We start from the raw sequence: 23277 nt of genomic DNA, 5'->3' as shown, positions 1-23277 counted from the left end.
TCCCTGTTCCTTTTTTTTCTCCAATTCCCTCACTGTGTTCTTACCCCTATGATTGTAAAGCGCTCCAGTGCTTCCCAAAGCTAGGTCCACGCTCAATAAATACCCTGATAATAATACCCTACCCTATTAATAAAGTGGAAGAAATTCCATAGAACAAGGTATTTGACCCATGTTCGTTCTCAGTAGAGGGGCTCCCACACTCTTGTTTAATTTGTAAAATCAAAGAGAAGTTTGGGAAGATAAATATGACCACAGATCTTCATAATTGACACATATATTTGTGATAAAAGGATTGCATGCTGGAATCGCTACGTACACTGGGCTTGGTGCTTATTTAATTTTTCACAGCCCTCACCCCAACATTAAAATGTTTGTAACATTGAACCCTATAAACCGATACAGAACCGGGATGAGTTTGTGAAATAAAATGTCTGTAAACATCAGTCACTCCATTGGGGTCCAAAGGCTGTTGATAAGGGAGATGTGCATATTCCTGATAGTGCAGCACAATAATATTGCAGGAGTGTAACACAAAAATGAGTGCCCAAGAATGGAGCTGAGAGAGGGATGACCTCCACTCAGTGTAGTTACCATACAGCGGACATTAAGGAAAGATTATGTAGGACTAATTAAACACAAAATGGATGCTTGAAATGTTGGTCCGGTAGACCTTCTTTGAGAAACCAAAGGGTGTCTCTCCCGCTAGTTTCAGGGACTTGTCATCCAGGTTGCCAGGACACGGCCATCGCTTTTCGATCCAGTCCCTTGGGGTTGACCAGCGCGGGAGGACCACGCGAAGTCCCATCTCCCTCCTCAGCAGCACCTTTTTCATAAACACTGGGTCGAGGAAGAGGATGACTGAGAGCAACCAGACTAATTCTCTCACATCGTACTGGACAAGTCTCGTTAAACGGGTCAGGCACTTTACACTAAGTACATACACCTAATACCAATTAGATCTCCTAACAGGAATAAAAGGCAACACCTAAAGACACACTCTGAGCAAGGCAGAACATAAGCGCAAGCAAAACTTCTGGGACTAGGGCACACCTACTGGAGCAGAGCAACGGACCAAGGGACGAGAACAGCGGGCCGGAAGCCCCAAGGGTTCCCTACGAGAGGTTGTTGCCTCTGACAGACTGCGAAAGACACGTGGAGAAGGCCCCATAAGTGAAGATTGCATTGTGTTCCAAGGATGCCAACGACCCTCCCGGGTCCACGGCAGAGTTTGGGAGGCAGGGCTTAGCCTGTGGTACTAACTTTGACTGGTGAATTGAAAATAGCAAAACCAGAAACAACCACACACAGCCGGTGAGTCGGCAAGTGACCTGAGAGACCGTTTTCAAAGCGAATGAAGTGGCAACATTATAACACAAGTGAAGGAAGCACGCGTGTGGATGAGATGTGAAAAAGGCAGACCTGTGAATGAACTTTGAAGTAAAAAGCAGCTGTGAGATCAGTGATACTAAGTAACGGAGTGGTCCTGCAAAAGGAAGTAGCCCATTTGAAAGTCCCTGTGAAAGGTGCTTTGTTTTGAAGTTTTAAAACAGACAGCGAACGCAAATTAAGTGAAAGTTACTGTGAACTTTGAGTCGTAGTGGTCATGCGGTGGTCTGGTAAAAGCACCACGCACATTCGAAAGTCTTCGAAAGGGGTCCAAGCCCGATTGAGGGAGATCCAAAGTACAGTAAACGCGGGGAAGGGAGCCCCCCTTGCAAGTTTGTGTTGAACTGTGACGTGAGAGGTCTGAGCCCGGCAGAGGGAGGCCTTTGTGAACTGTGCTGGAAAGTCAAGAAAAATACTTTGATGTGGAAGGCCAGACGGGCTTCAATCCACGGTTTGGAACAGCTTAGTGTTAGAAACCGACCCAGAGTGCGTCATCCTGCCTACAGGGGCAGCCTTACTCCGTAAGGTGGAACGTGAGGAGGAGAGCTGGTTCAACTACCTTTTTATTCTTTTTGAAAAGAGTTTTTTCTTTTTGCATACATTTCTCCTTTTACACTTTTTGGATGACTTTGGGCAGGAATTAGGTTTGGTTAGCATACACCATTTTGATTTGACTGACGCCACTAGGACTGTTTGGTTTATCTTTTGATGGTCGAGACTACTCCCATCTTAGTTAAAGGCCAAATTAGGAGTTTCTCCGACCCCAACATTTTCAATAAGGGTTTTACAAATTGTATCCATTGTCAGTGTCATACTTGTGATATTATGCCCTCCCTACACTTCAAATGAGTTAATAACACACGTGGGTATTACAGTATGTTTTCTTAGAATAAGCTGGATAGTTCAAATGCATTTTCTCATGCCTGTGACCACTATGATGAGTTTTGAGGCACTTGTAAATGCGCACACAACCAACCAAATCGTATCCTGGCGCAGATGGAACAGAACAATAAAGCTCAGAAGGCCAGGAGGACCAACTGGGAAAGACGGGACCATACAGTCGGAGTAATCCAGAGTCACAAATGTATTTAAAGAGATGAGTTTTTAGACCTGCTCTGAAATTCATCAAGGAGTTAGCTTGTCGCAAAAATAGTGGAAGACTGTTCCACAATCTAGGTCCAGTCACTGAGAAACACTGATCTCCTCTAGACCTGTACTTCATCCTAGGAATTACAAGGAGGAAATGATCCTCTAACCTAAGAGTACGAGTAGGTTGGTATTGTTTCAGTTAATTTGTTAAATATATCATGCAAGCATCGATAAACCAGGTAAACGATCTTAAATTTAACCCGATCTTTGACTGTCAGCCAATGTAGTGATCGGCGGAGACCGGATATGTGGGTATTTTTGGACACACCAAACACCAGTCTGACTCTGGCATTTTGTGCTTTCTGGAGACGATGGATTTGATTACTCGGTGCTCCGGCCAGAAGTCCTTTGCAGTAATCAAGGTTCTCCAGCATGGAGTCTGGCATGGATTCACATGCTCATGAATATTCCCCGTCTAAAGGCTGGAAATCCCCGGTAAAGAAAAAATCAGTATCAATTTCGTTTCTGATCTGTCTTTCTTAGTAGTAACCAGTCACTGGTCTCTGGGTCATACTGCCCCCAGCCAATGACTGCCCTCTCCCTAAGCCCCGACCCTGGCAGCCATCCTCAGATTTTTACCGCACTTTCAAGTGTTGGGGAGTCCTCGTGCTATAGCTCTCGAGCTTTTACTGCGTTTTGCATTTTTTCAAGCAGTTTTATCTCATTTTTTCGGTCAATCGAGCCTCAAGCTCCACCGTTTCTACTTCCGATCAACGGGGACCCGTCGGAATTTTCTACTCCCCTCAAGGGCGAAATTTTTGTCGAGTTACACTTCTTGGAAGATTCCAGAAGATCTGAGGCCTACCTCGTGGACATGGCCCAGGACAAGGGAAGCTTGATACCCGGATCCAAGCTGTTCAGGAACTGCCCTGGATGCGGACTACAGAATGTTTTCAAGGAGGACGAGCATTTGAGATGTCTCTACTGCCTTCACAAAGACAAGACGCACGTGGAAAAGGACTGTGCGTTTTGCAAGAACCTGTCGGAACGGACTATGAGGGATCGTCGGTCCCGCCTCGCCAGCTGGTTGGAGAAGGGCCCACCAGGTGAGAAGAAGAGGTCAGAGCGGTCTTCTAAGTCCTGTGAGGGTGCCTGGGCAACGGGGGCCCAACAGAAGGCAAAGCACTGCAAGTCTGCGGGCACCGGGAGCGCCGAAGAGTCGAGCTCCTCGGGTGCCAGGCAGGGCGCACTTTCACTGACGCCATCAACCGCGATCCAACGCTCTGGCTCAGGAAACAGAAAATCAGAGAACCCGGCTAAGCTTCTGGAGTGGCCCCGGTCGATCTCAAAGGGATCAGCCGAGGGGAAGCGAGGCGGCGACGCCTCCCCCAAGATGAAGGCCTAAAGCGCGCCCAAGGTGGTGAAGGCCTTGATTCACCAGGAGAAGGCCTCTATCGAGGGAGTCGCGGCGGCCTGGCGAAGCCTGTGGAGGCCAACCCAGTGGAGGCGACCTCGGGGCCCAGAGTTTCCCTGCCGCCACGGAGGGAATCCTCTTTTCAGCCTATCAATAAGACCCCCGTGAAGACTCTGGTGGATAAAGAGGGGGGGGGGACCGGTGGCCGTCACGGACACGGATACAGCCTCTGAGGAGGAGCTGGTTGAAGTCGTGCAGGGCCTCAACAAGAGGTCCGAGGAGGTCCGGCCCCACGGGGGGAACCCCGAGGAGGCGGACGAAGAGAACGACGGTGGCGCCGACAAGACTCCTGTTGAGGAGGAGCAACCATCGAGCCCGTCGCAGCCGGGGCCCGAGCCTCAGGACAATTCGGTGGCCATTTTGATGGCAATTCGAACCTTATGCACGGATATAAAGACGAGATTGCCCCTCACCCCAACGGATGACCCAACAGAGCCAGGCCCATCGGGAAGCCCTCCGAACAAGCGGAGGAGAGTTCATCCTCCCCCGCCCTTCCAGCCCTCGCGGCCCGCTCAGCCTTCACCTCCTTCCCCTGTCCCGGGGGATAACACGGGAACGGATACGGCCACGACGGGGGACGGATGATGACAGTGGTGACGACGGGACAGGCCTGCCGTCACCACCCCCTCGGCTCTCCCCGCCCGACGAAATTGGCTCCTTCCACACGATGATTGCCATTGCATCCAAGCTTTTTCGGCTCTGCCCTGAGGAACAGAAGAAGGAAGGTTTCCTCTATCAGCGGCATTAGGCCAAGAGGAAGACAGTCCTCACGGTACCATTGATTGACAACATCTCGGAGGAGGGACTTGTTCTCCTGAAGGACCCGTCCACGACGCCTGCCAAGAGGGACCGGTACGAGAAGAAGTACCGGGTCCCCGATTCCGCCCCTTTGTGCCTTACGGCACAGCCGACCCTGGATTCGGTTGTCTCGGCGGCATCCAAGAAGAAAGCGGCGGGGGCGTCATCCTCAACTTCGACCTCCCCACTTGACGGCGAGTCATCTCGTCTGTGGCGACGACAATTAAGGCGGCCAACGCCCTAGCAATTGTAGCCCGCTACGACAGGGAGCTGTGGTACAAGATCGCTCCCCTGCTGGACTTCCTACCGGACGACAAGAGGTCGGAGGCCCTGGAGATCCTGCAGGAAGGTGAGGTGGCATCAGACCACGCCATAATGGTGGCCACGGATATCGCTGACACCGGATTCCGCCAGTTGGGCAACGGTGTTTGCCTTCGGCGGGGATGGCTCAAGGCAACTGATTTCCGCCAGGACGTGCAAACCAAAGTTTTGGACATGCCCTTCGATGGGAATAACCTTTTTGGAAAAACAGTGGATGAGTCCCTTCAGGCCATCAAGACCGACACGGAGACGGCTCGGGCCTTAGGAGTGTTGCAGCAACGACGGCCGCCCTTTTAGAACGCCGGAGGCAGACAGGGCACCTTCAAGGGATCTGGCGGCGGCTCCTCGAAGTACCGCCAGGCGGCCCACTCCTCGTCGCAGGAGGCCTACAGAGGACGCGGCAAGTCGGGAGGATCTCGTCGCCAAGGTGGCAAGGCCACCTCCAGGCAGGACTGAACCGGCCGTAGCGTCGGGGGGCCCCCACCTGAGCACCCCAGTGGGAGGCCGGCTGGCGAAGTTCGTCAGCCTGTGGGAGTCCATCTCCACAGACCGTTGGGTGCTGGATGCCCTGACCCACGGGCACACTCTCTAATTTCTAAAGAAGTGCCCCTGCATTCCTCCCGTGGCCAGGAAGGAAAATCACGTCCCTCAACTGCTGTTGGAAGTAAGGGCGATGCTCAAGAAAGGTGCCATCGAGCTTGTCCCCAAGAGGCTCCAGGGATCCGGAGTATACTCAAGGTACTTCCTCATCAGAAAGAAGACAGGCGGTTGGCGCCCCATCCTTGACCTGTGGCGGTTAAACAAGTACATCAAGGCGCAAACGTTCAGGATGGTCACCCTCCAGCACGTGCTGGGACAGCTGGAGGAGGGCGACTTCCTATCGTCGCTGGACTTGGAGGATGCTTACTTCCACATCCCCATTCTAAAAGGACACCGAAAATTTCTCAGGTTCTCAGGTTCGTAGTCCAGGGGCGGCACTACCAATTCAAGGCCCTGCCGTTCGGGCTGAAGTCGGCACCCAGGGTGTTTACCAAGTGCCTCGCACCAGTGGCGGCGCGGCTGCGCCTGCGGGGCATCCACGTCTACCCTTACCTGGACGATTGGCTCATCCGTGCAAGGACAAGAGAACTCTCCGTCGAACACACAGAGGAGACAGTCCAACTTCTCATGGACCTGGGATTCTCCATCAACTACTCTAAATCCCACCTGGTCCTGTCGCAGGTCGCACTGTTTCTGGGAGCCAAGCTCGATACAGTGGCACGTTTGGCCTCGCCGTCGGAGGAAAGGACGAAGGCCATCTTGGACAAGGTGCAGCGCCTCCTGGCCACAGACGTGGCCAGGGTGAGATCCATCAAGTCCCTTCTCGGAATAATGTCCTCATGCATCTACCTGGTGCACCTGTGCAGGCTACGGATGCATCCTCTACAAGAGTTCCTCGACGCCTGCTGGATACAAGCGTCGGGCAGCTTCGAAGACAGGATCCCGCTCAACGAGGCTTTCCGCCAAGCGATCCGATGGTGGGGCAACCGCGCGCATCTCGCGGCGGGCAAGGACTTTCAGACCCCGGTACATCAGGAGACAGTAACGACGGACGCCTCCCAGGAGGGGTGGGGAGCGCACACCGGAGATCTCCACGCAAGAGGCCTTTGGCTCCCGGAAGAGAGGTCACTACATATCAACATCCTGGAGCTCTGAGCCATGTTCTGGGCTCTCAGGTTGTTCCTCCCGTTCCTCAAGGGGAAGGTGGTGAGGATCTTCACCGACAACACCACCACGATGTTCTACATCCGGAAGCAGGGAGGCACCAGATCCCCAGCCCTATCCAAGGAGGCCCAGGATCTGTGGCACTGGGCCGTCGCCCAGGGGATGTTTCTAGTGCCCTTCCACCTGGCAGGAATAAAGAACACCATTGCAGACTCGCTCAGCAGGGAGCTGCGCTCGTGCCAGGAGTGGGAGCTGCGGCAGGATCAAGTGGATCGGCTATTCCAACGATGGGGCAGTCCCCAGATGGACCTACTAGCGACGGCGGCGAACACCAAGTGCCGGAGGTTTGCCAGCAGGTTTCCCCAGCCGAGGAGCATGGGCAATGCCTTCTCATTCCCCTGGGATGGCCTGTTCCTGTACACGTTCCCGCCGTTGCGACTCATCAACCAACTCGAGAGGGCCCGGTGCAGGATGATCTGCGTCGCACCGGCGTGGCCGAGACAGATCTGGTTCCCGGACCTTCTGGACTTGTCAGCGCCCTCCCCCCCCCCAAGTCAAGCTGCCGACGGACACGATCTCCTCACCAGAGAAGGAGGCGCCATCCTCCATCACGACCCAGGGTCGCTGAACTTGCAGGCCTGGCTCCTGCAGCACTAGAGTTTGGAGGGTACGATATCCCGGGGGACTGCAAGGAGGTGCTTGCAAAGGCCAGGGTGTCCTCAACTCTCAAGTGCTATGGACACAAATGGAAGAGGATTTCTGACTGGTGCGGCGCACAGAAGATTAACCCTATGCGGATTAGGGCACCTCAAGTGCTGCCATATTTATTGTCGTTGGCCAAGGCGGGGCTGGCCCATGCCTCTATCAAAATCCATCTGGCAGCTATCTCCCGCTACACCAGAACACCGGGCGCTCATCTCTGTGGTCCCATTGCCTGGTGAAGGAGTTCATGAAGGGACTGTTCCGATCGTTCCCGCCGGTGAAGGCCCCGGCCCCGACGTGGTGCTCACCAGGCTCATGGAGCTGCCATTCGAGCCTATGCATTCTGCACCGTTGAAGTTCCTGGAAAACAGCGTTTCTTGTGGCGATCACCTCCGCACGACGAATGGGAGAGATCCAGGCCCTCTCCTGTAAACCTCCATACCTGACTTTCCACGAGACGAGGGTGGTGCTGAGGACGCACCCCTCCTTCATGCCCAAGGTGCCGTTGGACTTCCATCTCAACGAGCCCTTGGTGTTACCTGTTTTCTTCCCGTCGCCTTCGTCGCCGGCTGAGAGGACTTTGCACTCGCTGGATGTAGCTAGAGCGCTGAAGTTGTACGTGGACCGCACGAAGAGTTTTCGGAAGGCATCACAGCTGTTTGTGAACTTTGGACTTATGATCCAAGGGAATGCCCTCTCGAAGGCTTCCATTTCCAGATGGCTCTCTGGCTGCATCATGCACTGTCACTGGTTGGCAAACCGACCGTTGCCCGGGCCGTCCGAGAGCCCATTCGACCAGAGCAATTGCTGCAACCACAGCGTTCCTATCTGGTGTGCCCCGGCTGGACATCTGCAGGGCTGCTACGTGGAGGTCGACGCACACCTTCACGAGATTCTACTGCGTCGACCGGGATTCCAGGGAGGAGTCCAGAGTCAGCCAAGCAGTGCTGCGCAACCTGTTCGCCTGAAGGTGGGCCTGGTGAGGAGGTAAGAGATGCTTAATGTTGTGTTGATGTAATGCTTAATGTTGAGCCTTGCCACCTCCCGTGGTTGTGCATGTGTGTACTGCTATGTATTCTTGTATTCATGAGCATGTGAATCCATGCCAGACCCCATGCTGGAGAAGGAACAAGTTACTGATCTGTAACTGTTGTTCTCCAGCATGGGTCTGGCATGGATTCACATGCTAACCCTCCCTCTGCAGCTCTTCACTTGGTCCTACTGCCACTTTACGTGCTACCAAATCTGAGGATGGCTGCCAGGGGAGGGGCTTAGGGAGAGGGCAGTCATTGTCTGGGGGAGTATGACCCAGAAACCAGTGATTGGTTACTACTAAGAAAGACAGTTCAGAAACTAAACTGAAACTGATTTTTTCTTTACCGAGGATTCCCAGCATGACGACAGGGAATATTCATGAGCATGTGAATCCATGCCAGACCCATGCTGGAGAACAATAGTTACAGGTAAGTAACTTGTTCCTTATATTCTGGTTATCTGCGTTATTCATATGTGAACAGTTGGCTGTCATTCACGAGACTCTTGTTGAATTTCTGGTACGACGTCCTTTCATTGCGGGATGTTTTTTCGCAGGGTTTTTTACCGCACATTTTTTGGCGAAAAGTCATCAGATTTTTGGGGGTGGGAAGGTAGCAAAATATATGAATTGGGTGTTCGGGAGTGTATAACACATTTAAGGGGGATGGGGTTGGAGGGGACCCCCCAAAAAAATAAATTTGAGGTTTTTTCGTAAATACAACTGCTAAAAAACATCCTGCTGTGAAATGACATGGAACCGAATTTCTATGAGTATCATGTTCACCTCTCTATTTTGATTTTAGTGGTTTCCCAATAAAAGTAATAGAAAAATAGGAATTGCAGGCATCCCGTGGATTTTGTCCATGAAGCTTTAAAATATGTGCATGAAGGAATGAGAAACAGGAGCAGGAATGGTCTGGTTGGGGACTAGGTGGGGTGGGTCAGTTGTTGTTATGCACGTGTTGCCTGTTCATTGGCGAGAAGCTTCAATGAGAAAATATCTGCTCGATAAATAAAAGAAAGTGAAAGTCTTGGTGGGAAATGCAAATATAAATGATTGGAGTTTTCATAGGTCTTGATGAATCTCTTTTGGTGCTTCGGCCAGTACTTTGACCTTCCTAGAAACAGAATTTTGGATCTAAAAATACCAGTTTCGACAACGGTTCTTTCTAACCAGTGGTGAACAATGAGCACCTGTTTGCATGTATTGTTTTTCTACGTCACTACAAATGAAACTTAAATCGTAAAGATGTTATTTCTTTATTCCAGATGACACAGGGAAGGCTGTCGATACAAAAATATTTGACATGTACGAAGGAGGTAAAATATGTCCTCTTAATTTAATCTTGAATAGTAACTGAAAAATCCTCTAGTGCTTGCTTGCGTTTTTAAAAACCTTTTGAAAAAATGTTTTTTGTGATGAAATGCTATGGACGCATATGTAATTTATGATCATAACAGGCTTTGAAAAGTTCTGTTGTACCACTTAACCAGTGCCCTTTATATGCCTCACAAGCCAGCATCTTTGTAAAACCCGCTGTGGGCGGTGGGAGGCACGCTCGGACTGGCCTATACGGCAATAGGCCTGTGGCCGAACCAAAAACGCAAAATGCTGGTGTGGGCCAATTATTTTGGTCAAATTGGAGCAGTTTGATGAGCTACTTCACTATGCGGTTAGTCGTTTTCACCACTGTTGCTGAACAAAATATTCTTTAAAATGCAGAATTTACATCACTTTTGTTTTTTTTAAACTCCCCCTTGGGTACTATTCAAACAGTGTCACAAAAGGAATGGATTGCCAGTTGCATCAGTGGGCCACTTTTTCATTGGTGCCCGAGTAATTTTTATGGCCCAGTCCAACCCTAGTGGGAAGGCCTACAAAATGTAGCAAATGTTAAGGCTCAGTGAATTTGCTCTCCTTAATGGTGTCTCCGTAATACAGAACTGGCCCTCAGAGCTTGCATACTGGATGGCCGAGTCAAATTAGCATGGGTTATGATACTGAGGCCTCACACACTCTGCTTCCACCAGTGGTACAGGGCAGAGGTTTCTACCAGTAGGATTTTTCCTGTCGGTGGGACTCTCCACTCAGAGCGCTAAGCTTCTGTAGTGTGCGGCAGTAAACTGATCAATGGTAGCGCAGCTATGCTGGGCAGTCCACACTGCACATTTATGGAATGTGGCCCAATTTGTATTGCAAGACTTATATTTGGCCTCAGGCCAAGGGACTGCATCTCTCCAGCCCTACAATCTCTCCACTGGCTCCCGGTAGATGCCAGGATCAAGTTCAAGAACCTCTGCATCATCCACAAGGCTTTCTGGGGCCTGGGACCCCGCTTCATGCAACACTCTCCCTAAATACCTCCTTGCTAGAGTCCTTCGGTCTTCTAGCTCCAACTCTCTACAGTTCAGACGCTTTTGCAAACAGAGTGGGCAGAGTGATGTCTCTCGTCTGCAGAAGTCTCCCTCTGGAATGGCCTCTCTGCCCCTCTCAGACCTGAGCCGGATCTCGTCAAGTTCAAGAAGCTTCTCAACACCCTCCTTTTCTCTTCTTCCTTCCCTCTCCCCCTCCCTTGCTAATGTCCCCCTCTGCCTTATTTGACTTGCTGCCTGGTTCCTTCTGATTCTTACAGGATCCAGGCCCCCTCACACTGTCTCCTTCAGGACTTTGGTCTCCCCTGACCCCACACCCCCTACCTGCACTTGCCCTTTCGGGCTCCCTCCCCCTGCACTAGCCTGGATGGGCCTGCATCCCTTGAGCCCATCCAGCCCGTCCTTGCACTTGGCATGTGGGCCTCATCCCCCTGCACACTCTGCATTCCCCTGGCACTTGTCCACCTGGCCTTCCCTTATCACTCACCTAGCCCAGGGGCCCTCCGCCCCAGCACTTGCGTGCTCTCCACTCGGACCTGCACTTCCTTTCCCTCCTTATCAGCGCTTTCTGCTCTGACCGGCACTTCCCCTCCCCTCTCCTCTTCTCCCCACTCCCCTGCACTTCTTGTTACTGCACTTGCAGGATCCGAATGACACAAGGCCGAGTATGACCGTTTCTGTTATTTCATCCCTGTTCTCCTCCCACTCACCCTTGTCTTGTTTCGCCTTGAAACACCTTTTGCTGTATACATGCGATTCCAGGAAAATCACAATGTATTTGCATTGACATTTGTATAGCGCCCCGCTTACAAACTAAAGGGCTCCGCTACTCTTTCGAACAAGGGCTAAAACATTAGAAATACCCCAGATAAAAAGAACAGCGTTGGGGACAGATTCCATAGGCTTTGTACTGGCGATAAACATGGCGATTTTTTTGCTCCTTGTGCAGCACGTACATGACCCAATGGGTAGGGTTTGTCCAACACACATGGCTGAAGATGTTTATGTTGGTCAGTGGTCGAAGTGTACGAAAAGAAGTAATGGAACTATGTTCTGTGCTAGCCTGCCTGCGCATCCCACAAACCTCATAGCGACGCCCCTCCCACGCATTAACCAAACCCCAAACAAACACACCTGCTGTTAAAGGGAATGTTCAGTGCAGCACAATAAAGTGCACGTTTCAAGTTCTTCCTACACTTGTATTTTAAAACTAAACCATTCTGGAACGGTTTCTTTTTAAAATAAAAATATAGAAACAGTCCAACTTTTTTTTAAAGTAGAGGCGCGCCGCTCTCAACTGCTCCCGGCCACTTCGACCACTGATGTTGGTGCTTCTTTATGCTGCTGTTAAGAAATGGGGAAGCTTCGTTCTGCCTCGAGCACAATCTCATCCTTCAAATTCGAAAAGTGGAGCAACATTTAATTGCAGCTTTTTTTTACAGCATTTTATTGCCCCGTTTCAAAGCTTTGCATCATGTAATACCGACTAAATTCGGAGCACACCGTGTTACCTTTGTTCCTTTTCATACAAGCTGAAAAAAATGGACACCACCACTTTGCAAAAATATTTCAGTAGTATTGATTGGAGCAAACCCTGCTTGCTGCGTTCCCAGTAACTCAAGGAGCAAAGCTAATGCAAACGTTATATGGTGTTTTTTCAGAAGTGCAGTCAAGTCTGTGAAATATGTCCATTTAGTTTTATTTGTTTTTATTTCTTTTTTTTTTTTAAATGGACAATTTATTCACAAATGGCCGACCAAACCGCACCCGGAACTGGTCCCTGTGATTTCTGAACTGACCCTAGAGTGCTTTCTAGGCAGGGTCTGTGTCATGTCTGTGTGTTTGTGTAAAATATGTTTCTTTTTTACTGACAGATTTTTCGGGATCGTTGGTGACGTTCTTAAAAAATGCTCCCCAGAGATCCATCTTGCTAATGTCCACCCACGATGATGGCGCAACCAAGTAAGTAGCGGATGGTATGGCAAACTATAGGCTTATTACTGCATCTTAAACTTGAGGTTATGTGCCTCGAGGTCTTGTAAGTGGCAAAGGTGTGCTACACAAATTCCACATATACCCTAACATGAGTCGCAGGTACAGAATTCCAGAAGAGCGCACGCAAAGATATCCGTATGACGTAAGTAGCACATGTATGCAATGGTGAAGAAGGTAAAAAATATAAACTTAATACAAACTGGCACTTTTAGAAATAGTCCCAATAAAGTGATGGCAGAGAAAAAGATCGACAGGCTCATTTAAATGGAGATGTTCAAATCACTGAAGTGGACCATGGTCCATGGCCCACACCGCCATATTTTGACAGCTTCCTATTAGGGATGGTAAAAAGACACAGGAATCCAGGCGGTTCCCATGCCTTTTACCGCCCTGGTCAGGAAAGGATCAGTAATGGCAGCCCGTCATTATAATAAATCCCTTTGCCACTGCCCAGCTTTTTGCTGTTATGAAAATGAGGTGGCAATCCATGGTGATTTAAGCATCCGGGCCCTCATGAAAATTAGAGGCCAGTGAAGCTGCTGTTGGTTTCCCCTCTAGGAGGGAGGACATGTATTGAGTGTTTTTCCCGCTCCATGCCCCGCCCCATCCGGGGAATTTGCATTACATTGGTACACAGCGGCAAGCTTTTTCCTGCCTGTTTTTACAGATCTGTGCCACTTTTCACATCTACAAACGTGTGCAAGTCGGGTATGAGTTGTTAATTGTTCGTTAGGCTAATGGAAAACTCGAGACCTACCCATTCACTGTCTACTAAATACTGCTCTTTCATGTTCTGGGAAACATTTGCTTCAAATGTCCTAAATTTAAAACCTCACCAACTTCGAACATCTTGCACTTACCATTTTGGCTCTTATCACTTTCGCGTCTTTATTTGGCAAAATTCCATTAGCCACAACGGATCCCATTTTGACATCAAAATTAGGATAGTAAAACATTATGTATAAGCTAGATCACTTGTTTGTAATAGAATATTTACAAGTTATGCAATTTGATCAAAAGACACTTTAAAAGGCCTGATTCATAATCCATTTCCGTTGATACAGCAAGCTTTTAAAAAAAAAAATTACAATGGCAAATTTTCTTTTGTATATGACTGTAGATCTAGTGTCCTTTTAACAGATAACACTCCAAATTATTTATACACTGGTTGCAGCCACTGTTTCCTCAAGAAATCATAATTATTGCAACTTAAAATGTGTAATAATCTTGTTGAGCCCGGTTGTATAAACTCGGGCACTTGAAGCAGAAGCCCATTTAGTCTAGACACAGCCTACATAGAGGACCCTTTGCCTAAATCGTACATCTACATTTGACAAGGTACTCCTCCCTTCCACTTAGGTTTCTGTATTCAAAGTCATGTTTGGCTATAGTGCTTTTGCTGACTACTGTTGAGCTTCTCTCTCTCCACCTAATCCCCAAAAAGTTGTTTAACAATCTTCACATCCACCAGTCAGATAGACATGGAGTTTCTGTACATATGTGGCACACTCATTAAATTGTCTTCTCTGCTGCTGATAAACTTGTTAGGTTGCCATGTCCCCGTAAATATGCACCATACAGTGCAGGGCAGGTGTGCTTGGAAGCCCCCCAAATCTCCTATTAAATATAAGGACTGCACTTGAGTTGTTTATGTAATGGCTCTTGTGACGAATCTAGGGAGTTCATCAACTCTTCTCAAGGAGAGGATAAGAGGGGGAGCCACCCCATTTGGGACTAAGGAGATGAGCCCACTATGCTCAACACCCCCTAGGGGACCGGGTAAGCGGCAGCCCTCTGGAGGTGGCTCTTAGGAGACAAACCCCAGAGAGAGGTTCCTGTGAAAAGGAATGATTTCGAGGGGACTGGGTCCTCCGACGTATTCCATATCTATGACAGTAATCACCTCAGCTGTGCTGCTTCGGAAAATCTTTCTGCGGCGATGACGTCGATACGCTGTCCTCGAGGGCCTCCGTCTAGCCGACGTCACCACATGTTATAAGTAGTACGCACGACGCCTGTCGCCTCAGTTCCGTTTTTTCGGCGAACGTGTTCGCTTTGGCGATCTCGGCGCACCTCGACTCTTCTGAGTTCTGTTCTTTCGGTTCCTCGAACCTGTTCGTTTGTGAAGTATATCGTCATGTCTTCATCTTCTTCTACCCCGCTGCCGGGTTTTAAGAAGTGTCGGGACTGCGGGTCCAAGATGTCGCTGATGGACGCGCAGAATGCTTGCCTCTGGTGCCTCGGGGAGGACCATGACACGGATGACTGTGTGGACTGCCAGTCGCTTACTTCGAAGGCCTTGCAGGAGCATAAGAAGAAGCTTTCTGTATGTAAGGTGGCCAAGCCCCGGAAGTGTAGATCTGCCGGCCTTTCGACTGACGATTCGAGGGGCGACTCTCCTCATCGGCAACGTAAATCCGGGGGGTCTCGGTCCAGGAGTCGGTCCGGCCATTCTTCTGCTTCTTTGAGGCACTCACGGAAGCGCCGGCACCGGTCGCCTTCCCCGTCCTTGTCTGAGGACTCCGCCCGTCGGCGGGTTGCTTGTCCCAACAAGCATTCCACGCCTGAGGAATGTGATTCCTTCCAAAAGGAGATGATGGCAAATTTTCAGTTGCAGGGCTCCGGTCCGTCTGCGCTGTCGAAAGACGCCGGCTGTGACCGTGCTAGAGACGCCACTCGTACGCCTTTGGGCTCGAGTGGTTGTTGCTACCACCGGGCGCCTTAGATGTCCCGGTTGGACAAGGATGGTCGCTCTAGACATGCCCGTTCCAGGTCCGGTCCTCGACGCCCTCAAGACCACAAGAGCCTGTGAAGTCTTCGAAGAAGACGTTGACGCCTTCGGCGCCAAGGTCGAGGGACTCTCTTGAGGCTCCGCCTCCGAGGAAGCCGTAGACGCCATCGGCGCCCAGGCTGTCGAAGGACACGCTCGGGGCTCCGCCCTCGAGGCCTTTGTCGACGCTGTCAAAACTGTCTGCGCCACGCTCGATGTCAGCGCCGATTCCCTTGACGCCTTTCGAGGCTGCTTTGTCGGAGGTACCCCGTGGCACGGTGAAACCCCCCAGAAAGGCTCTGGCCAAGGCAAAAAATGTCTTTGTCCCTTTTTCTGTGCCCTCTTTCCAGCCTCTGGATTATATTTCTGAGGTGGATGAAGGGTCTGAGGAAGGTGAGGTTCCTGCAGAGGTTCCTGATGACCTCCTTTCTGGTCATAGCAAGCTTGAAGACCTGCGTCAGTCTTTGCACGACACCAGTGGTCTGGACACCTCTCCGGAGGTGGAGTTCGGTAGGCCTGAACCTGGCACGCACGCCAGTCATCGTACCGGCGGCTTATGTCGAGGGTGACTGATTACTTGGAGTGGTCTGCGCCACCTGAGGATTTTCAGCAGGATGACCTGATGGATAACCTCGACCAAGGTCCACCGACTGACCCGGTGTTGCCATTCCATATGGCCTTGCAGAGAAAGGTGGCTGCGGCTTGGACTTCTCCGGAGAGTCTCCCGGCAGTGAGCAAGTTCTTGCCGAAGAAATAGCGCCCAGCCAGTGGCGACCCCTGCTACTTGACCACGCACCCCACTCCAGAGAGTTTGGTGGTGCAGGTGGCTATAGCCCCAGCGAAGCAGGCATCGTACCCTACCATCCCTCCTGATGGGGACGACAAACGTTTTGACGGCTGGGCGAAGAAAGTGTTTTCTTCAGGGGGTATGGCTCTTCAGGCAGCCAACTCCGTATGTGCCTTGTCACGTTTCATGCACACTTTGTGGAACTGTATTTCCTTAGCTGCTGAACATATTCCCGAAGGGGGAACGGGATGGTTTTCTTGCTATCGTGCAGGATGGCAAGGATGCCATGTGTGAGTCTGTTTAGTCGGGTATGGACATGGTAGATTGTGTCAGCCGGTCCATGGCGGCGAGCACTGTAATACGCAGGTTTGCATGGTTGCGGAAGTCGGGGTTTGCTCCTGATGTGCAAGCCCTGCTCCTCAACATGCCCTTTGATGGTGATCATCTTTTTGGCAGCAAGGCTGACGAGAGCCTTGAGGTTACAGACCTCCAAAGCTGCAGCGAAGCCGTTGAGCGCTGCAGTCTGCCAACCTCCGTCCTAGGGGACAGCAATGGAGGGGAGGTTCCTTTCGATATTACTCATCCTTTGGTAAATCGAGAGGAGCTGCAAGTCAAAGGGGCCACCGTAGGAGTGCCAGAGGTGGAAAACAGGGTACTCGAGGTGCCAAGGCCGCTCGGGCAGTTGCCTCTTTGCCCTCAGGCACTGCCGCAGCCACTTCAGCTCAGTCATGTGGCCATGTCCCATGGTTCGCCGGTTGGGGGAAGGCTGGCGCAGCATCTTGTAGAGTGGCGTGCCATTACTTCAGATGTGTGGGTTCTGGAGATCATAGCCCACGGCTACTGTCTTCCTTTCCGGCAGAGGCCTCACGACAATCCACCAGGGAATCTCTTTGAAGAGTCCCGATCCGCTCCTAGAACTGGTGCCTGTAGCGGAGAGGAACAAGGGATGGTATTCCCCTTATTTTTTGATTTCGAAGAAAGACGGGGGGACTGAGACCCATCATGGACTTGCACGGTTTGAGCAAGCTCCTCGGGAAGGACAAGTTCAAGATGGTTACTCTTTCTCAAGTCCTCCAGGCCCTTCAACTTCAGGACTGGTTGGTGTCTCTAGACCTCAAGGACGCTTATTTTCATGTGCCGATCCATCCCAAGCACAAGAAGTACCTGAGGTTCGCGGTTGGCGACTCGCACTTTCAGTTTCGGGTCCTGCCGTTCGGATTGACCTCCACCCCGTGGGTCTTCACCAAGCTCATGGTGGTGGTGGCAGCGTATCTCAGGAAAGGGAGGATTCACGTCTACCCCTACCTGGATGATTGGTTGATCAGGGCACGCTCTCCCGAGCAAGCCCTGGATCATCTGTCCGTCACCTGTGGCTCCCTTCACAAGCTGGGCTTCTCCCTCAACTGAAAGAAGTCCCACTTGACGCCAACTCAGCGGCTCCAGTACAGTGCTCGACACGTCCCTGGGGCAGTGTTTTCTTCCCCAGGTGAGGGCTCATCACATTCAGCAGATGGTGCACAAGTTTCAACATGCCCAGAGTCTCCCAGCGTTCGAGTTCTTGAGGTTGCTCGGCCTCATGGCATCCTGCATTCTTCTGGTGCCAGAGGCCAGGTTGCGGATGAGATCTCTGCAATGGGCTCTCAAGATGCAGTGGTCACAGTCCTCCAGCAGGATGTCGGACCCCGTTCAGGTGCCGCCCTCGGTCGCCCAGGACCTTCTGTGGTGGGCCGTCGAAGGCAATCTGATGGGGGGGGCTCCATTTTGGCTACCCTGGCCAGAGGTGACGATCGTGACAGATGCATCCCTCACGGGATGGGGAGCTCATGCCAACGAGTTGACAGTCAGCGGTCGTTGGTCTCTGTCGGAGTCCAGACTCCATATCAATCTGTTGGAGCTGAGGGTCGTCAGGCTTGCCCTGAAGGCTTTTCTGCCGACTGTGCGAGGAAAGAATGTCCTGATTCTGACGGACAACACAGTGGCCATGCACTACCTCAACAAAAAGGGGGGGCTCGGTCACTTCCTCTGTGCAGGGAGGCGATGCAGCTCTGGTTCTGGGCCATCCAGCAGGAAATTTCAATCTCGGCAGTTCATCTGGCCGGAAACAAACGAGACGGCGGACGCTCTGAGCAGGCAGAGCGTGATCTCTCACGAGTGGGAGTTGGCTCAGGAGATTCTCCTGGAGATCTTTCCCCTTTGGGGGACCCCTCAAGTGGATCTCTTCGCCTCCAGTGTCAACCGGAAGTGCGAAAGGTTCTGCTTGCGGGAATTTCCTCCAAGAGGAGCCTTAGGAGACGCATTCGTGCTGGAGTGGTCCTTCCCACTGCTGTACGCGTTTCCTCCAGTCCCTGTCATCCCGCAAGTGCTACGGAGGTACAGTTCCTGGATGATCCTCATTGCTCTGGCATGGGCCCGGAGGACGTGGTACCTGGACCTTCTCGACTTGTCCATCTGCCCTCCACGCAGTCTTCCCTACCGAGACGATCTGCTCTCACAGGAGGGGGGGTCAGGTTCTCCATCCAGAGGTCAGATCCCTCACCCTTCACGCTTGGTTTCTGAAAGGTTGAGTTACAAGGATTGGGACCTCCCTGAAGACGTGATGGAGGTGTTGCTTTCGGCCAGATGGCAGGTAACAAAGTCCCTGTGCCGTTGGAGAAAGTTCTGCGACTGTTGCAGGGTTAAGAATGTGAATCCTTTTTCATGTGACATTCCTGTGGTTCTGTCTTTTTTGCTTTCGTTAGCCCACAAGGGCTTGCAAGTGGGTACCATTAAAGGTTACCTGGCGACGCTGTCCATCTTTAAGCACTCGTCTGAGGAGTGTTCTTATTTCAAAGTTCCTTTAATTTCTCAGTTTCTCAAAGGGCTCACTAACATGTTCCCGCTGTCACCTTTCCAGGTGCCGGGTTGAGATTTGAACCTTGTTCTAAAATTCTTAATGGGTGCTCCGTTTGAGCCTTTACATTCTTGTCCTTTGAGACTGCTAACACTTAAAACTGTATTTTTAGTTGCGGTCACTTATGCTCACAAAGTGAGTGAGTTGCAGGCACTTTCAGTTAAGCCACCCTTCACTGTGTTTCATAAGGACAGGGTTGTCCTTAGAGTTCGTCCTTCCTTTCTTCCGAAGGTGGTGTCGGAATTTCATTTAAGCCAGGTTATTCTTCTGGCATTTTATCATGCTCCACATCCTGGTAAGGACGAGGAAAGACTCATAGGTTGGATCCTAGGAGAGCTTTAAGCTTCTACATTTCACGCATGTCCCGGGTCAGAGTGGACGATCAGCTATTTATTGGTTACGCTGGAAGGCGTTTGGGACAAGCTGTTACTAAGCAGACTTTGTCTAGATGGATTATCTTGGCCATTTCTGAATGTTACCGCTTGGCGGGTAAGGACCCTCCGGTAGGCTTGCGGGCCCATTCTACTAGGGGTATGGCTGCCTCTACTGCCCTGCAGTGGGGTGTTCCTATTCGTAACATCTGTGAAGCAGCCACATGGGCTTCGGTCCATACTTTTGTACAACACTACTCCCTATATTCTATCCATGGGCAGGATCTGGCCTTTGCAAGGTGGTCCTTTACTTTGCATTTTGATTGGGCATTCTAAATTTCTGTATTCTAAATTCTTTTCCCACTTCCTTACGTTGGTACTGCTTTGGGAGTCTGTCATAGATATGGAATACGTCGGAGAACCCAATCCCCTCGAAGAACAAGTTACTTTCTTACCTGGTAACTTTTTCGATGGGACGGTCCGACGTATTCCATATCGCTCCCCCCCCTGCCTACCCCGCTACAGAATTTCTTATGCGATTGCAGCTTACGTTTCCGCAAGGCTTTCTGTGGTCATACTGGCAGAAGATTGGTGCCACATGTTCTGGGAGAAAACTACAACTGAGGCTACGGGCGTCGTGCGTCCTACTAATAACATCCGTGAGGCCGGCTCGACGGAGGCCCTCGAGGACAGCGTATCGACATTGACGCAGGACGCAGACGCCGAAAGATTTTCCGAAGCAACACAGCTGTGGTGATTACTGTCATAGATATGGAATACGTCGTCGGACCATCACAACGAAAGAACGTTACCAGGTAAGAGAGTAACTTGTTCTTCTTAAGTCTTAACACCTTTATGGTGTATGTAGGAACTAAGATGTGTGAGAGATCTTTAACAATGGATGACTCGGCTTTTGACACAAAACTTAATTTCAAACAGCACACCAATGCAAAAACCAGCCTCATCAAGTCACGTCTGTCGAGGAACCAATTAGGAAAACAAATCCACGCAGCCTGCAGACTTTAATTACAGCGAACATTGGGAGGGGAGATGCTCGAAGAGACAGAACGCCAGATGTGGCGTTGCACGCGGAGGAAGTGCAATGAGTCTCGTTGTGCAAGAAACCGGGGCTGTGAGGTGTGGCAACCGAAGCGAGAATGGAGTACCTCAGTTGGCAGAGGCAGGTCCCGGGGGGAGAAACCACCCACAATCTTGCACACCAAGACACAGGAACCAGGAGGAGATGCCCACCACTGTGAAGTGCAGTTGGAGGCATACTGCCTACACAACCCTCCTGCGGATCACTGCTCATCAGATACAGGTGTGCCTTGGCTCCAGAGGCATGCATGGGAGGCAGTTGGCTACATGAGCGAGACACGCACCAGTGCAGGAAGAACCAGAAATCCCAGGGTGGGCAAAGAGACAGAAACAAGCTCCAGCGTGGGAGAACGAGGCAGAAACTCAACAGTGGGGAAAGAGACAGAAACGAGCCCAAAATTGAGGCGCAAACCAAGAAACTGAAGAGTGGGGACATGGAGCAAAACTCCAGACCATGTAACAAAGTAAGAAGCTCCAGAATGGGGAGATGGAAAGAAACACGCCCCGAAGTAGGGATGAAACCAGGAAACCCCAAAGTGGGGACAGAGAAAGAGAGAAGCCCCTTAATGGGGGATGCAATGGGTCAGTAATGCGAGGCGGACAACTGCTTGTAATTTTCTCAGTATTTGACATTTTATTTCAAAAGAAAATGTAAATAAAACCTAAGTAAGCCTTCTCTATCAGGGGATTCCCTATGTAGTCTAAAATCTGAGGGAGTATCTCTTAGCATACACTCAACCGGCCTTCACGCTAAACAGAACAATCAAAACAAAGCAAAAAACAACATATATAAATGATTACCAAATAACCAGTGTTGTGGATGACTTCTACTTGTCCTGGGTAGATCTCGTTTCCCCAAGAATGTCCAAAGTCAATTTTTCCCAAGGAAAAATAAAGTCTTAAATCGGTTCTTGAAAAGTTCCAAAGAAACAAAAGTTCACTCAAACAAAAATCCACTATATATTAGGCAACTTAGACAAGACTCTTCGACCTCTATAGGTAGGCAAGGCACTCCGGTACCATAAGAAAGGGCTACCTTTTTGCCAGGTCAGGTCTTCTGCCTGTCTTAACAGATACCACACATCTGTCTTGGCTTCTAGACTGCTTCTCTCTCAGCTTCATAGATTGTTGATTCGTTATTTTTAACAAGCACCCGGCTCCCTTTCCCAGATTTATGGACACCTTCTGGTCTCCAGCAGTTACCCCAACGCAGTATTGCCACTCTTCCAGCCTTGGATAACCTTCTCACCTTTGTATCGGAGAACTCTGGGTTTATAATGGCTTTAACAAATTCAAAACATCGGTGTTCAGATCTTAATTGGGCTGGTTTCACCTTAGATTGTCTACTGGCTTGGGTAATGCGTCGTCTTCTAGTGATTTCAGCAAATTCTACAACTATTAAGTCTTTGTTCTGAATGTTATAAGAGTCTGGTTTCACTTCCGCAACAAATTTAGGTACACACGCTCTTTCTTTGATGACAAACTTCAATTTATAAACATACGTTCCCTTTTATTCAGGCAGCGTTCTGCTTTAACGTGGATTGGCAAAGAGTGTCTTAGATGCAACCTATCTTTGATGTGAAATATCCTTGTAACACTTTAGGGAAGTCAGCTGCTACTTCTTGAACCATTACTTACCATGTTCTCCTATTAATAGGAGACACGCAACCTCTCTGGTAATGCTTGTTATACAACAATGGGAAACAAAAGACTTTAACTGATGCTGGATATGCGTGTGATACAATTCCCTTCATTATCGACAACTTCCCCGACTGCAAACAGTTTCACTCATTTTAACTTATACGCAAGTGTGAATTCAGTTGGTTACAGTTACTGGCAAGGAGTTTTGATATTTGGAGTACAGGACTTCACTCACCAGCTCCAAAATCACAGTGGTTGCGGGTGGCTTCCACTTCCCCAATTTCTTGCTACTACTGCTCAGGGCTCTCTTAGGACTCATACTCCTCTGCAGTACGGATGTCTCAGATCCGGCCTCAAAAATGGCGAGTCTTCCTTTCTGCAGCTTCCCTCAGCACACAGGCCTTGTGTAAATGCACAAATTCAGCTCTGCATTCGCAGCAACTATGCACACCTGTGAAGGTTGCCAGCTTCTCCCAATCCCTTCCAATGCAGCCACAGCCAAACAGAGTTTGTAAGCACAGGACCAGCTCAGAGCCTGTGGAATCTGCTTTTCCTTCGCTCCGGCGTCCCTTCTGTGGTCACACTTCCTAGTGAACTGCCAGCCTCGTGCTCTGCTTCTTCTGCTACTGCTGCCGACCTTCCAGCTCCTGCTTATTTCTTCTGCAGCATGTTATGCCCCCCAATTGGCCTCAGGTGCAGGTCCTTAGTACTTATTGCCTGAACTGCCAAATGCTGTTAGGCCTGCCTGTCCTTTAACTCTACATGCCTCTTTAGCCCTCTTTTTCGTGTCATTTCAAGTAGATGGAGGCAGTTTTGGGATGTTACAAAACAAGCAATTTGGTG

The 23277-nt window shown here is 50.3% G+C and overlaps 1 protein-coding gene across 1 annotated transcript in view; it reads left to right on the top strand.

Annotated features, from left to right (window-relative positions):
• Positions 1-23277, top strand: part of FAM3B (FAM3 metabolism regulating signaling molecule B) — a 455943-nt gene that overhangs the window by 339779 nt on the left and 92887 nt on the right. Inside the window, exons 5-6 of the mRNA XM_069636046.1 lie at positions 9779-9829; positions 12757-12844. Coding sequence (XP_069492147.1) covers positions 9779-9829; positions 12757-12844 — 139 coding nt within the window. The remainder of the gene's footprint in view (positions 1-9778; positions 9830-12756; positions 12845-23277) is intronic.

This window comes from Ambystoma mexicanum, chromosome 7p (genome assembly GCF_040938575.1).
Source record: "Ambystoma mexicanum isolate Mex_15411 chromosome 7p, UKY_AmexF1_1, whole genome shotgun sequence".
Lineage (NCBI taxonomy): Eukaryota > Metazoa > Chordata > Amphibia > Caudata > Ambystomatidae > Ambystoma > Ambystoma mexicanum.
Note: the sequence above shows the minus strand (reverse complement) of the source record. Positions and strands in the feature narration are given on the sequence as shown.